The sequence below is a fragment of the Wyeomyia smithii genome, chromosome 3 (genome assembly GCF_029784165.1).
Source record: "Wyeomyia smithii strain HCP4-BCI-WySm-NY-G18 chromosome 3, ASM2978416v1, whole genome shotgun sequence".
Taxonomy (NCBI): domain Eukaryota; kingdom Metazoa; phylum Arthropoda; class Insecta; order Diptera; family Culicidae; genus Wyeomyia; species Wyeomyia smithii.
The window spans coordinates 269,117,519-269,130,677 of NC_073696.1; the positions used below are offsets into that span (position 1 = coordinate 269,117,519).

The following is a 13,159-nucleotide window of genomic DNA, read 5'->3' on the forward strand; positions in this document are numbered from 1 at the left end:
ATCATATTATGTGATATTTAGTTATCTGTGTAGTTTACTTTTTCAACTTCCTGTTTGTGGCTTCTGTATGCTATTAAATCATTGCTATTTTTATATTATAGTGAAAATTCATGAATATTCGAGATTTCGACAGTGTCAATTCCCCAGAAATCATCTCCCAAAGTTACAATTTCATGAATCATTTATCAGAAAACCATTACACAAATTTCTACATCGCTGCAATGGTTATTTATTAATACCCTTTTTGGTCACTGGATCAGAGTCAACTAAGGAATATCTCCCATGTTTCTGAAACCATTCACATTGACTTGCAGTTTGCCAAAAATCAATTGACTTGTTGTAGGACAATTCCTGTAAGCCGAGAAATTTGACAAATTTTGGGTAAACGCATTTTTACTTCATGTTTCTGTAGCTGGAAAATGTTTATGTCGTGTTATAAAAAATACTCGCGGTCTTCGATTAAAAATTTCGGTCCCTTCCCTCGACCGTACGTCTTCGCTGGCTTATATTTCTTTTTCGGTGCTATAATCTTAGCGTAAATGGCTAAGCGGACTAGTAATAAATGGTCAATTTGTTGATTAGAGAAATCTATAGGATCGTATATCATAAGATTCAGAAGTATTTCTGCCAAATGGTTTGTGGTTTGAAGAATATTTTTTTATAGATGGGTGCTTATGGGGAAAAATTTAAAAATTGATTGATTTGTGAGTGGTAAAAATTATGATGTTTATTACGGAAGTCACCTCACGGTGATATTTCACTCTCACACTCATTTCACTTTCTAGCTCCGCGATTTACAGTGAAGTGAAAATAAAAACAGGATAAGTGAAAGAATTTCTCAAAAATTCCTAAGTTCCAGAAAGTTGTTTTTTACCGAATTTTTTTTTTCGAGGTAACACCAGATCTTGAAGTTTTATGCATTTCTGGTACATTTGACAACGAAATTTTTTTTTTACGATATCGACAATTGCATGAACTGTTACCTGTGCCCTTCTTCATCAATTGAAAAAGTGAAACTTTGACCGCTTCAAGGCACTAACCTAAAATTTAGAATGAGGATGTTTTTCGAGAAGACGAAATTTTTGAGCCCAGCCACTTAACGCCAGTTCAGCCGTACAGTTCATTGTGATAACTTAAATGGGAACCAAGAGAGCAAGTAAGACATTTGAGAGTATGGCACTGAGATTAATTGTTATACGTGTTATCGATAAGCGTAATTTGTGTTTAAAAAAAAGGCATTCAAAGTTCGATAGGGTATTACAAAAAAATAAAGAAAAATCCTATCTGATTTTCGCACCACTTATCGTTGGAAGTATTCTTTAAACGCTAATAGTGGTTTCAACTGCCCAAACTTGAATACTTTACTTTGTTGGCCGAGGGACGGTTTACCATTCTAGGGCCGACCGAATTAGAGATGTCCAGCTTCTTCGTGCATCCTCTTCCACCGCGCACAACCTCCGAGTGCGGGCCTATCACGGAGTCGACGGTATCTTCCTGGTTCTCTGCTGAAGAAAGTTTTGGCGGCTCTCTCGTCAGGCATTCTGGCTACATGTCTAGCCCACTGAAGCCTGTCCCGCCAAGTATCGATCGCAGAACTTTACGTTCAAAAACTCCGAGCACTCGTCGATCAGCGTTCATGCTTAACGTCCGTAAAAAGGGCCATCGCGAGGATCAGCGTCCTATACAGTGCTAGTTTTGAACGAGTTGGCAACGGGACCTTAGTTGGTTACGTAGTCCGTAGAAGCAGCTGCAACTGCACCTACTACTGCACCTTCAAGGGCGATGCTAAACAGTAAGTTGGAGAGCGCATCCGCCTGCTCCAGTCCATTTAACGTTATGAATGAGACTGATGTCTCGCCAGCTATCCACACGCATGATTTCGATCCCCCCAGCGTCATACGACTCATAGCGAATTTCTTTATTCCACTGTGTCAGGGCAAATCTGCCGAGCAATAAAACAACGGCTTCGCGATTTACAACGCAAGTAAGAAAGAGATGCCAGATAATTGTTTACGAACTAACCACGTGCGATGGTGGGTTGAAGCTGACAAATTTTACAGTGCGCTTCGGGCAGCATACCAGGTCAAAACTGGGTCAAAATCGAGCGAATAAAGAAGGGTTTTGACAACAGTTAGTGCGCTTCCAGGTCAAAACGAGCGAGTTCCGTCTGGAAACCATGTTCCAGCATAAACTGCCACGGCTCATTTCTTTTCATTGAGTTATATGACGCCATAAAATCCACATACAGATGGTGAGTCTGCAAGTAATACTCCCGGAACTTATCGAGGATCTGTCGCATGGTGAAAATTCGATTCGTCGTGGAGCGCCTCTGTCAAAACCGCTTTTCGCTTTTCACCGTTTAATAGCGCATCTTCCCACGGTGAACTCTATTTTCGGCAGCTTTTGTCTCCCTGTGTCTCTCTGTTCTAATGTTTATCTAGAGTGAACATGCGGCTCCTGGCACCGTTCTTCTCGTCCGTCGCTCTCTGGCACTCAGCATCAAACCAGCCGTTTCGCTGTCTTCCACAGCGTCGTACCTACCACTCTTTTCATATGATTCCACAGCCCATTTATGTCTTCCAATCGTCCCTCACGTTATTCTGCGATCCATTGATCCAGCTCTCGGACGTATTCTTCTGCCCCGTCACCAGCTTTCAATCGCTGTATGTTGAAACACAACGTTCTCTCTGTGCGAGATTTCAGCACGTTCGACAACCGTGTGCGGATCTTACAAACAACGAGATAATGGTCGATATTTGGACCCCGATAAGGCCTTACATCAGTAACACGACAGTGTATTATAAATGATTTGTTATTCTGATCTGAATAAGATAATTTACAAACGTTGACATAATTTTGTACGATTTCGAATATGCGTTTTGGCGTATGAGCCACTTTTGTGATTATTTCCTTGAGAGAGCATACTTAAATGACGTAGCTTTTTTTTAATTTTTTCTGCAAAAATTTTTTTATTTCATTTTTCTGCAAAAAAAGCTATGTTGATTTCAATCTAACACCTCCCCCTCTCCCTTGTAACAGCTCCCTTCATGAAAGCTACGTAATTAAGGTATGCGTCATTCATGCAAATAATAGCTCTCATAATTTTGTACAACTTTTTTATGACATCTCTAGGTAAACATGTCGAATATCATCGGTTTTTGTCTCAATTCCTCAGCCATTCAGTGCGTGTGTAACGTCACGAACGGGTTCGAAACTACGCCCGATATTGTGACGCATCACGTGGAACTGTCAAGTGCATAACTAACTCGAACGCGGACTTAAAATCTGCCTGCCCGTTTGTTTCCGGACTACTTCGTGGTGATTAGGGCGAAACGTTGGGCGTATTGTTTTGTACAACATATGTATTAAAACGGCAATGAGTTGTATGAAAAAATGTGACCGTCGAATTTCGCTTAGAAGTGTGCTCAAAAGTTTCGGCTTCTCGCAAAAAGCCTCCAAGCACAATTTCAGCTCAGTTGGATTTTAGGAACACGTGCCGTGCAAGCGGTCAAAGTATCATTTTTATGATCGATGAAAAAAATGCTTAGGTAATACATGAAAAAATTTCAGTAATACATGAAATTGTCGAAATTGAATTTTTTATGCCAAATGTCTTAGAAATGCATGAAACGTCGAGATCTGGTGTTATCCTGAATTTTTTTTTTTCGAAACAATCGATTTTCTTGGACTTTGAAAATTTTCGAGCTTAACACCAATGGAATATGTGAGAAAACTTTGACCTTCGAATTTTGCATAGAAATAGGGCTCAAAAGTTTCGTCTTCACGAAAAGAGTACCCATTCGAAATTTCAGCTCAACTGAAACTGATTGCAAGTTCAAAAATTGATTTTTTGTTTTGATTTGTTGTTGATTTTTTCTTCGGAAAGACGAAACTTTTAAACACTACCTCCAAGCGAAATTCGAAAAGTCGAATTTTATTGCCACCCTAACATGCATATTGACGGATTATAAACACTTGAATCATTCCTTGTCTTTCCTGTCTTTTTTCGCATTTTGCGGTACAAATGACAACTAATATTGACAAATAAAATTTTGCTATGTAAATAAATCTGTGAAAATCAGAGACAGTGAATGACAAATCTTACGATACTAACTGCGAATGAAAATTCAAACAACCGAACGAGTTAAATAGTTTGTTTTGGAAAGTCGTCGGGTTTTACGCCGGAGGCGCTTTCAACGGAGTAGTTTCAAGCCGAAGTTCATTTTAAAGGTTGTATAATTAGGGATACCATCTGGGGTAGACAAAATAATTGGAGCAGGCAAAATTTTTTCAACATTTAAATGGTCAAAACATCACGAAAAATGAATCAATTTTGACGGAACAGGTTTCATTTTACTGGAAAACTATCCTAGTTTCCTAGTATTACATGCGAACTGGACGTGACCAAGGGACACTGGAAATGTTTCGAATTTCCGGAGTGTGTGTCAAAGTGAACATTTTTGCAACGCGTAGAACTTTTTCTGACATTTTGTTTCTCTTAGGTTTATATGTTGCCAATAAATTAGGATTTATTTCTAGTTCATTAGTACCCAAAGATTGAAAATTCGCCGAGGAATCTTCGAGGTATGAATCAATTAAGTATGGGTGTAGATTAGGGTGGGTCGATTCAAAAATCGCTTAGGCACATGTGATTTTCGGATTTTAGGGATCAAAATAAGATACTTTTCTCAAGAAACCATACCTCTAAAATGAATTCTGATGTCCCTTGTACTAACGTGTAGGTACCCAAAAGGTCAAATTTCAAAAAATCCTGTTTTGACCCATTTAGAGTGACCCAATCGAGTCCAAATGTATGACCGACCCCCACTAACTTTGGAGGGCTGACCCACCCATGCTAGTGTTACCCCCCTGGGACCCCCCTAGGGGGTCTCCCATACAAAAATATGAAAAAATATCAAAAAATCACCATTTTTGGCACTTTATATGACAAAAATCAGTGAAATGGCTATTATTTTTCCGCACAAATGAAGTTTCTAGGAAAAAATTTTTTTTTGTTTTTGGATTTTTGTTTTCTCTTTAAAAATTTATTCGATCAGAACATAGGAAAGAAACTAAAAAATTATTGTTTGAAGTCTTTTCTGGGCAATTTCGCACGGCTCTCTAATGTCACCTCCATAACAGCCTCTACATTTTCCGATATTACTCGTTTGGAAACGCTAGCTAGCAGTTGAACGCGTTGTTCCGTTCCTTGTATATGTAATGGAATATGTGGATCAGTAAATGGTGAATCATCTTCATTTAAATATGCTATCAATGTTTCATACGGAATGATTCGCGTGAATGGTGGTTCAAATACGTTATTTTTATCAGTCAAATCGATCATGTTCGTGTAATCGAAGCAATGGAAGTTTATATCTGGTTTTTTATACTCTCTAAGTTCCGATGGGTCTTCAACATTGTCTCGATATCGTAAAATTTTCTTGATAGTAGAGTCGCGCACCTCTTTCCTATCATCAAACAACATTGATAGCAAGATATTTTCCGAATGTGCAAAATATGGATTATTTTTAATTACATGATTGACAACAGTGCGTAAATTTGGCTCCAGAACCTGTGCCCAAGTAATGTACTTGAAAAATAATACACTACCGTACACGACAGAGCTGTAATACTTGATATTAAAATACATTGGCGCATAAACCTTAATTATAAATTCAACCAGAATTCTTAAATTTTTAGGTGTTTTTTTCATTGTCACATGTAATCGTAATAATCTAGCGGCCTTAGTGAGCCAGCGAGAATGTACAATTTTCCCTGGTTTTATGTTAGCCAGATCCACAGAAACCACGCCATTAGAAATTGCATGTGCCATGTCGTATAAGTACTGCGAATCGGTGGAATATTCGTGCTGTTCTGCAACAGGAGGCATATTTTCCAACGCAATTCTCTGAAAGTCGCTCACCACCTAAAAATATATAATAATTAAATAAATTTATTATGATTTCACCATTCAAAATGTTTGAAAATTATAATAAATGAGTGATAGCAATGACTTACCGGAAGAGCTTCAGAATTTTCAATTTGCTTGCTTAGTTTCCCGGTTGTTGATGTTGGTCCAGTGGTGGATGATTTATCCAAAACCCCAAACAAATGTCGAAACGGAAGTTCGTTGAAGTGTAGAAGGCAAACAAACCAATGCAATGGTCTTTTTAGCAGCAATTCGAATCTTCGTATAATTCCACCGTGTGTGCCAGTGTTTGTTGGCTCACCGTCAGTGCATATGCCAATCAATGCATCCAGAGATATGTTTTTATCGTTGAAAAATTCATTCAATTTTGTTGTTGTGTATTCAGCACTTTCCTCTACCAGTCTTGCGTAACCAATCAATCGAGAATTCGGTTCTCTCAAAATAACAAGGTGAGGTTCTTTTACCATCCTACTATGATACATACCATCAATTTTTTCTCTCGTATAAGTATCATCTTTTCTGCCGTCGAATGAAAACGCTATTAAACTGGAATCATCAAACCTTTTGCGGAGCACTATTCGTCTGCATTTCTCTCTTTCTCTACGAACTTTCGATTTATCCATGATGAGAGGTTCGCCATGCTGATCTTTCATTTCAAAATCTTTGAAAAGACTGGTTGCCAATGCTGACGCTACTCTATCAGACACACCAAATCTGTCACACATCAAGGCAAAGTTAAGACAATCGTATTTTTCTGTGTATTGTGAACTTGTGCTTCTATTCATAACATCTTCATCAACCGTCATCGGTACGTCTACGTATGTTGTATCATCGGGATCTTCGTATGTTGGCATTGTTGGCATTGATGACGATGTCCCTTGCTCTTCAATTTCCATCAGAAATGCATCAATTGTTAGTCTTCTCTGTTTATGTTGATCGTGCATAAACTCTTTGAGGCGTTCTGGAACCAAACCGCAGTTACATTGAGCTGCCGTCAAATCGCATTTACATGCTCCAATATAAAAAATTTCGTTCAGAGTACCGGTAAACACTAAAAAGTCTCTATTCGTCTTCTTAATTTCGGCTTGGTATTTGTCAACCAATCTATTCAATTTAACAGCAACATATTTTTTTGAAATTATTTCCATACCAATTTTTCCCCAAATTCCAACCAACCTATCTGCTACGTGATTAGAGAATTGTTCATAAGAAAACTTTTTTTGTTCTGTTTTTGCACGTTCGCTTAAGTAAAAATAATATCTCAAGATATCCAGATCGGTTGGTAAATTAATATCATTCAAATCAGAAGACACACCAAAAACAGCAACATCATGCTTGGGTATATGACTCATTTGGTTTTCGATAGATAGATAGATGATGTTGTTGCTATTTCATCTTGCGGGTTCATTGTAAACTAAAAAAAAATATATTTTGACTTTAACAATTTTCACTTTCACTTTCTGGTTTTTATTTTAGGTGTTAACTCTTTGGCGGACGATGTAGAATGATTTATGTTGACGTTTCTATCCTATACGAAACCTACACTAGTTCTACACAGAGTGAATAGATAGAGCAGAGATGCCAGACTGTTTTTTGGCAAGTCTGTATAATCGAAACCTACACTAGTTCTACACAGAGTGAATAGATAGAGCAGAGATGCCAGACTGTTTTTTGGCAAGTCTGTATAATCCATAAAAATGTCTGTATAAGTCTGTATACCGCTGCGAAAAAAAGTTACCGATACATTGATACCTAATTATTTGTCGACCTGTCAGATTGTTTTGTTTTATTGCTTGTTTTGATTGTTCTTTTTCGAGTCTATCATAGTTGGTCAATTATTCGATAACTAATTTATCTTTTAAATCTAAGTAACACATAGAAGTAAGAGTCTTTCCCGTGATACAAATCGTCGTTCGTCGTAATGTACAGATTTGTCTGTATATCTGGCATCTCTGAGATAGAGTGACGCAGAGAGAAATTCAGTCAAAACAGCAACACGGTTTTTTTTATGTATCCACCAAAATATTTTTCTGGCAGCCCCTTTTTGCTCAAGTTCCAGTTGACTTCAACGGAGTGTTGTTATTGTCAGAGTGAAAAGATAGTTATTGTATTTAAATTTAAAACAAGTTCGTTTGATAAAGTTTGATAGAGATAGATAAAATGAAGTGCGTTTTGTGTAATAACAAAAAACAGTAAGGAATGTGAGTTTTTTTCGGTTCCCGAAGAATCCGATTGGGAGGAAACAGTGGATGGATTTTTGTTGCCTCCCAGCAGACTATTTCATTGACGAAAACACCCGACTTTGCAGTGTTCGTTTGGTTTTTCTGGTTTCAGACTCTGCGTCACTCTATTTATTCACTCTGGTTCTACAGTGTGCGTGGGAACAGTGGAAATGGAGCGTCCGTGCGTGGTAGCCGTTGTGGTAGCATACCAGCGGTGCTCGCCTGACTGGTCGAAATAAAAATATTACATATGATGTAACAGAGTGATATACGATTTTATGTTCAAAAGGACGCCAACTGCAAACGCCATCTGCAATGAGAATGGCTCAGAAATATGTGTAATTGTGTATGTATGCGCTGAAGACTCAGGACCGAATCCCATGCGAAGCAGGAGAACACAAAAATCCAAAAACAAAAAAAAAACATTTTTTTCCTAGAAACTTCATTTGTGCGGAAAAATAATAGCCATTTCACTGATTTTTGTCATATAAAGTGCCAAAAATGGTGATTTTTTGATATTTTTGTATGGGAGACCCCCTAGGGGGGTCCCAGGGGAGTAACACTAGCATGGGTGGGTCGGCCCTAAATGGGTCAAAACAGGATTTTTTGAAATTCGACCTTTTGGGTACCTACACGTTAGTACAAGGGACATCAGAATTCATTTTAGAGGTATGGGTTTTTGTGCAAAGTATCTTATTTTGATCCCTAGAATCCGAAAATCATATGTGCCTAAGCGATTTTTTGATCCCCTACAAATCGAACCGCCCTAGTGTAGATTTTGGCGGTTTTTTCCCTGTTGGGTACAAATTTTCTTTGAGTTTGCAGCACCCTAGTCGAACTCGACGAACATTGTGGGTGTGTCGGTCTTATTCGCGACTACGATGCTCAAAAACAACTCTCGTATAGATTGTCAGAGTAGGCGTGTTGACCAAAGCAAGAATATTTCTTTCCTTTACTCTCTTATGCGAAAAACCAAACAATATCAGCAGCTTCGTAGTCCCGAAACAGCATTGCAAATTTTACGCTGATTTTCGAATTTTTACGTTTTTTACACGAATTTTTGAATTAAAGCGATTTATTTAACGGATTTCTGAGAAACGCGGTTGTTTCACGAGGTATATCCCCCGCATAAGGAAACCTAACTGTATTTGAATCTTCTTATAAATCAATACATCTAAGTAAAGACGAGAGATATAGAATGGTTGTCAAAGGATAACTTTTCAAAAATTATTTCAAGGTCGAATGGCCCGAAAGTAAAATTTCAAGGTCGAATGGCCCGAAAGTAAAGCTTTATCGAGAAGTTCATAACAACCTCCTTTATCAGACAATTTACCGGTGTACTGTTAGAATGTTATTTAAAAGTGATGTCTTGAAGGAAAACATACTGACACAGGCAACAGTACCGCACCGAGTCATGTATGAGTAGAGCGCTCAGTTATCAGTTATCAGTGCGGGAGAACTCGATTTTCCACACGTAATTTGTATGATTTCGAGAAAATTATCTTGCAAAATGCGAGCACGGAGTTTCACCTTAATGCACATTTTTTGGTGTCTGTGCCTATTTCTGCGTTGAAAGTGGAATTAATTTCGTTTAAAATTTTCGAAATTTGTAAGCTTTTACAAGCGCTCCCGAACCCGAATTGATTTTCTTTTATTGCGTTTTCTGAACTTTTGGAGCGTTTTTCCTGACCTTCAGAGACCATTTTTTAATGACGTCACGCGAAATTTGGGAAAAAGTTATTCCCCTCTTCCCCCTTGTCACAAACTGTCACAACTTCCTCCCCTCCCTAAATTACGACACGTTTTAACACCCTATCCCTATTCTTTTCTTAGAATTCACTGAAAATTTTGAGAAATTTGTAAAAAGTGCTTTTTTTCTGAATTAGAACGATTTTGCTGAGAGAAAAACTAAAACTGAAAGAAAAGGAAATTATCCAAGATAACTAGAAAAGACGTTTATTTCTCAGTACTACAATAATTCTGTTGATGGAGTCGCATATCGACGACATAGAAAGCCATCCATCTTTTTCACATGGTACAATAGCCAAGCATTCTTATTCACGTTTTGTCACAATTGAGAGAGACTAAAAAATGAATGAAATTGCGCTGTCTTTTATAAATAAACATGCACGGTAAAATAGAATTTTCATTACATTATACTTTTTAAGCGTAAAATGATTTGTCATTTTTTTTTTATCTCGAGCAAATCTTAAGCAAAAATAAGGGATCGTAGAACTATGAATGAATGATGAGTATCATAAACAGTTCTGAGTTGAAGGTATAGCTATATGTCTTTTTCATGGCTTTAATTCGAAAAGAAACACGAATGTGAGACAAACTCTATTTCGCCTAACTAAATCATACACCACTTTTAACTCTATAAATCAAAGGTGAGTCCGTAGCATGAATTTTCGAAATTCACTGCACAGAATACGAGAGGAAGTACAACCATATTTTACTATTTTATTGACAAGTTACTTGGTTATTTTCTACAGCACGCACAAAATCTAAATAAATTGAACAACTGTCAATATTTTAATTTTTCTCATAGACAACCCATCACCCATCAATGCAGAGAATGGCCTGAATGGCGGAACCAACAGTAACGGAACGGCCTCTACTTATTCAAATTGAAAACCGCGAACTGCACTTGGCTCATCATTCTAGGACACAGCTTTCTAACCACTTTACAGCAAGTGGTATTCTCAACAGCCAACAAATCGGAAGATAAGAAGCTGCAAAATAAAACTATCAGATTATAGTGTAAACGAAATAGACAAAACTCCACGGAGAGCAGTGTTACAAAACCAGCGTGTAAAAGTGTTGCACTTTTTTTTTCAGCAAAACTGATCAAACATCAACTGAAAACAACACTTTCAGTAGAGCGGGCAAAACCAAAAACCAAAATGTGATAAATAAATTTATTCGATAAGATTTCAATCGCGGAAAAACTGAGCTAAAACAAGTCAAACAATTTAGACTTCAAATTTTGTTCGAAAAAGCCAACAAAACAAAACCAAAAAAAGAAAACTTTTTCGATTAATTTAGTCAAAACGGAATAAAATATGTAAATATATAAATACATAATGTGCATTGCTGTGAAACCACTGTTGATGATGAATGAAAAAAAAAACACACTCTAATTTGTCTTTACCCAAGAAACCAGCATCCTATCGCACTTTTTAGAGCATATTATCCTGTCACTCACACCAACACACCACCACACATACCCACAAACACACAAACACCGGCAAATATGAGCGGGTGATCAAGTCTTGTTCTTTGCTAATCCGCATAAATAATAGACCGAGAAAAAACGCTGAATCGAAACTCGCTCTCTCAAAAAAAATCGAAAGGATTTACAAATCGACTGGACATCTTACCGAACCGGAAGGAGATAATTACCTTGTTGTATATAATTACTTGCGACAAAGCTGCAGAGAAGCGGACAGTGTATGCATAAATACCTAAACTAATCGTTACAAGCCAACTAGCGCGAGGTTCTGCCAGGCACTGGAAGTTATTATCAAAAACAAAGTACAGAACAAAAGTCTGTTTTTCTGTTCCCGTTAAATTAGAGGCAGAAAGTAATCTACAAAAATAAATAGGCAGAGGTATTTTGGAAAGCGTCACCACTGATGGAAGCGCAAAGTTTAATTTAGGTTCGTGTTTTTTTTTTCTTATTTTTGTCTCTTTTCGATGAAATTCTAATAAAGGTAAGAACTTCAATGTAGAAGTACCCGGTTTTACAGTTTGTTGTTCGAAAAACGGATCCGAAAGTCGGGGTTCGGACAACCTGGAGAGTTGTCTTTCACCAAGTTGTTCAGGAGGTCGAGGGATTGTGGTTGTCGGAGAGTATAGTTCTGATTTATTCACTACGCGGCGCTTTCGATCTTCAGCAAAGTTGTTCGTGAGGGTTTCATTTGGTGCATATTTTGTTCCGAAAATAAACCGCTATTTGTATTTTGAACTAAATTTATGGACCCATCAAAGAAGACGAGTCGCTACGGAAGCTACGGTCTTCAGGTAACTTGTTAAGAAGGTCATGAGTTATTGGTATGAAGACAGTATGAAGACAGTTTAGAAAAAAACATGCAATTCAAATTATTTCATTTTCAATTTCTTTTCAATGATTGATTCACAATCCTTGTATTCAATGTGAAGAAGTGCATTCATTTAATAGGATATAGGATATAACATCAATGTTTAAGCTGATCAGACATGTCTCATAGGTTTTGTGGTCATGTGGATAGCGAAGTCATCCATCGTTCAGCAATACTCACGAAGTAAAGATAAATTGCATTAGTTGCAACTTTCTAAGAAGTAAAAATCGCGGGATAAGTAAAGGCCTAACTATTATTCTGTGCTATTACTTTGATGAAAATCGCAACTTTCTATGAAGTCGGGAGCGTGATATATGTCAAAATCAAGTCGCAGTTTAAATAATTCATCTTATACAGAAATGCGAATGGAAGCAGACGAAGAAATCGTAAGCTTTTTTTATGAAAAATAGAATAGACTAAATTGCATACAAGTTGCAAGTAAATCTAAAGAACAAAACATATCGAATCAGCAAGCACTTTATTTTCAGTGTGCTGTCAGTTTGCGCATTTGATGCATCGACCCAGGGTTGCCAATGTTCCAGTTTAAACTGGATTCCTCCAGTTTTTTCAAGTGATCCAGTCAAACAGGTTATTCCCAAAATCTTCCAGTTTTTTCAGATATTTGCCAGTTTTATCCAGTTTTTTATTCACTGAAGCTCCGATTGATTTTCGAATATATTTTTAAAACGTAAATATTGTAGATTGATAAATTATTTTGACAATTCTTAACAGCATTCTCAGTATGCTATCTTCTTGCACGAAACACGGTCAAATTAAAGACTGCATGACATGGTGACAGACCATGAAAAAAATTTCTGTTTATTTTCTGTTGCGTAGCAGTTGAAAAATTACTAGAAGAATCAGATACCAAAAGATAGCGAAGTCAGAAATAATTGAAATTTAAA

The 13,159-nt window shown here is 37.3% G+C and overlaps 2 protein-coding genes across 2 annotated transcripts in view; one reads left to right on the top strand and one right to left on the bottom strand.

Annotated features, from left to right (window-relative positions):
• Positions 1-11,887, top strand: part of LOC129732109 (uncharacterized) — a 166,385-nt gene extending 154,498 nt beyond the window's left edge. The window contains exon 16 of the mRNA XM_055692626.1: positions 10,703-11,887. Coding sequence (XP_055548601.1) covers positions 10,703-10,785 — 83 coding nt within the window. The 3' untranslated portion in view covers positions 10,786-11,887. The remainder of the gene's footprint in view (positions 1-10,702) is intronic.
• Positions 4,657-7,467, bottom strand: LOC129732111 (uncharacterized). Its single transcript, XM_055692627.1, has 2 exons — positions 6,019-7,467; positions 4,657-5,926 (listed from the first exon to the last, which is right to left on the bottom strand). Exons 1-2 carry the CDS (start codon positions 7,279-7,281, stop codon positions 5,081-5,083), a joined length of 2,109 nt encoding a protein of 702 aa, XP_055548602.1. The 5' UTR covers positions 7,282-7,467; the 3' UTR covers positions 4,657-5,080.
• Positions 11,888-13,159: the final 1,272 nt, after the last annotated feature.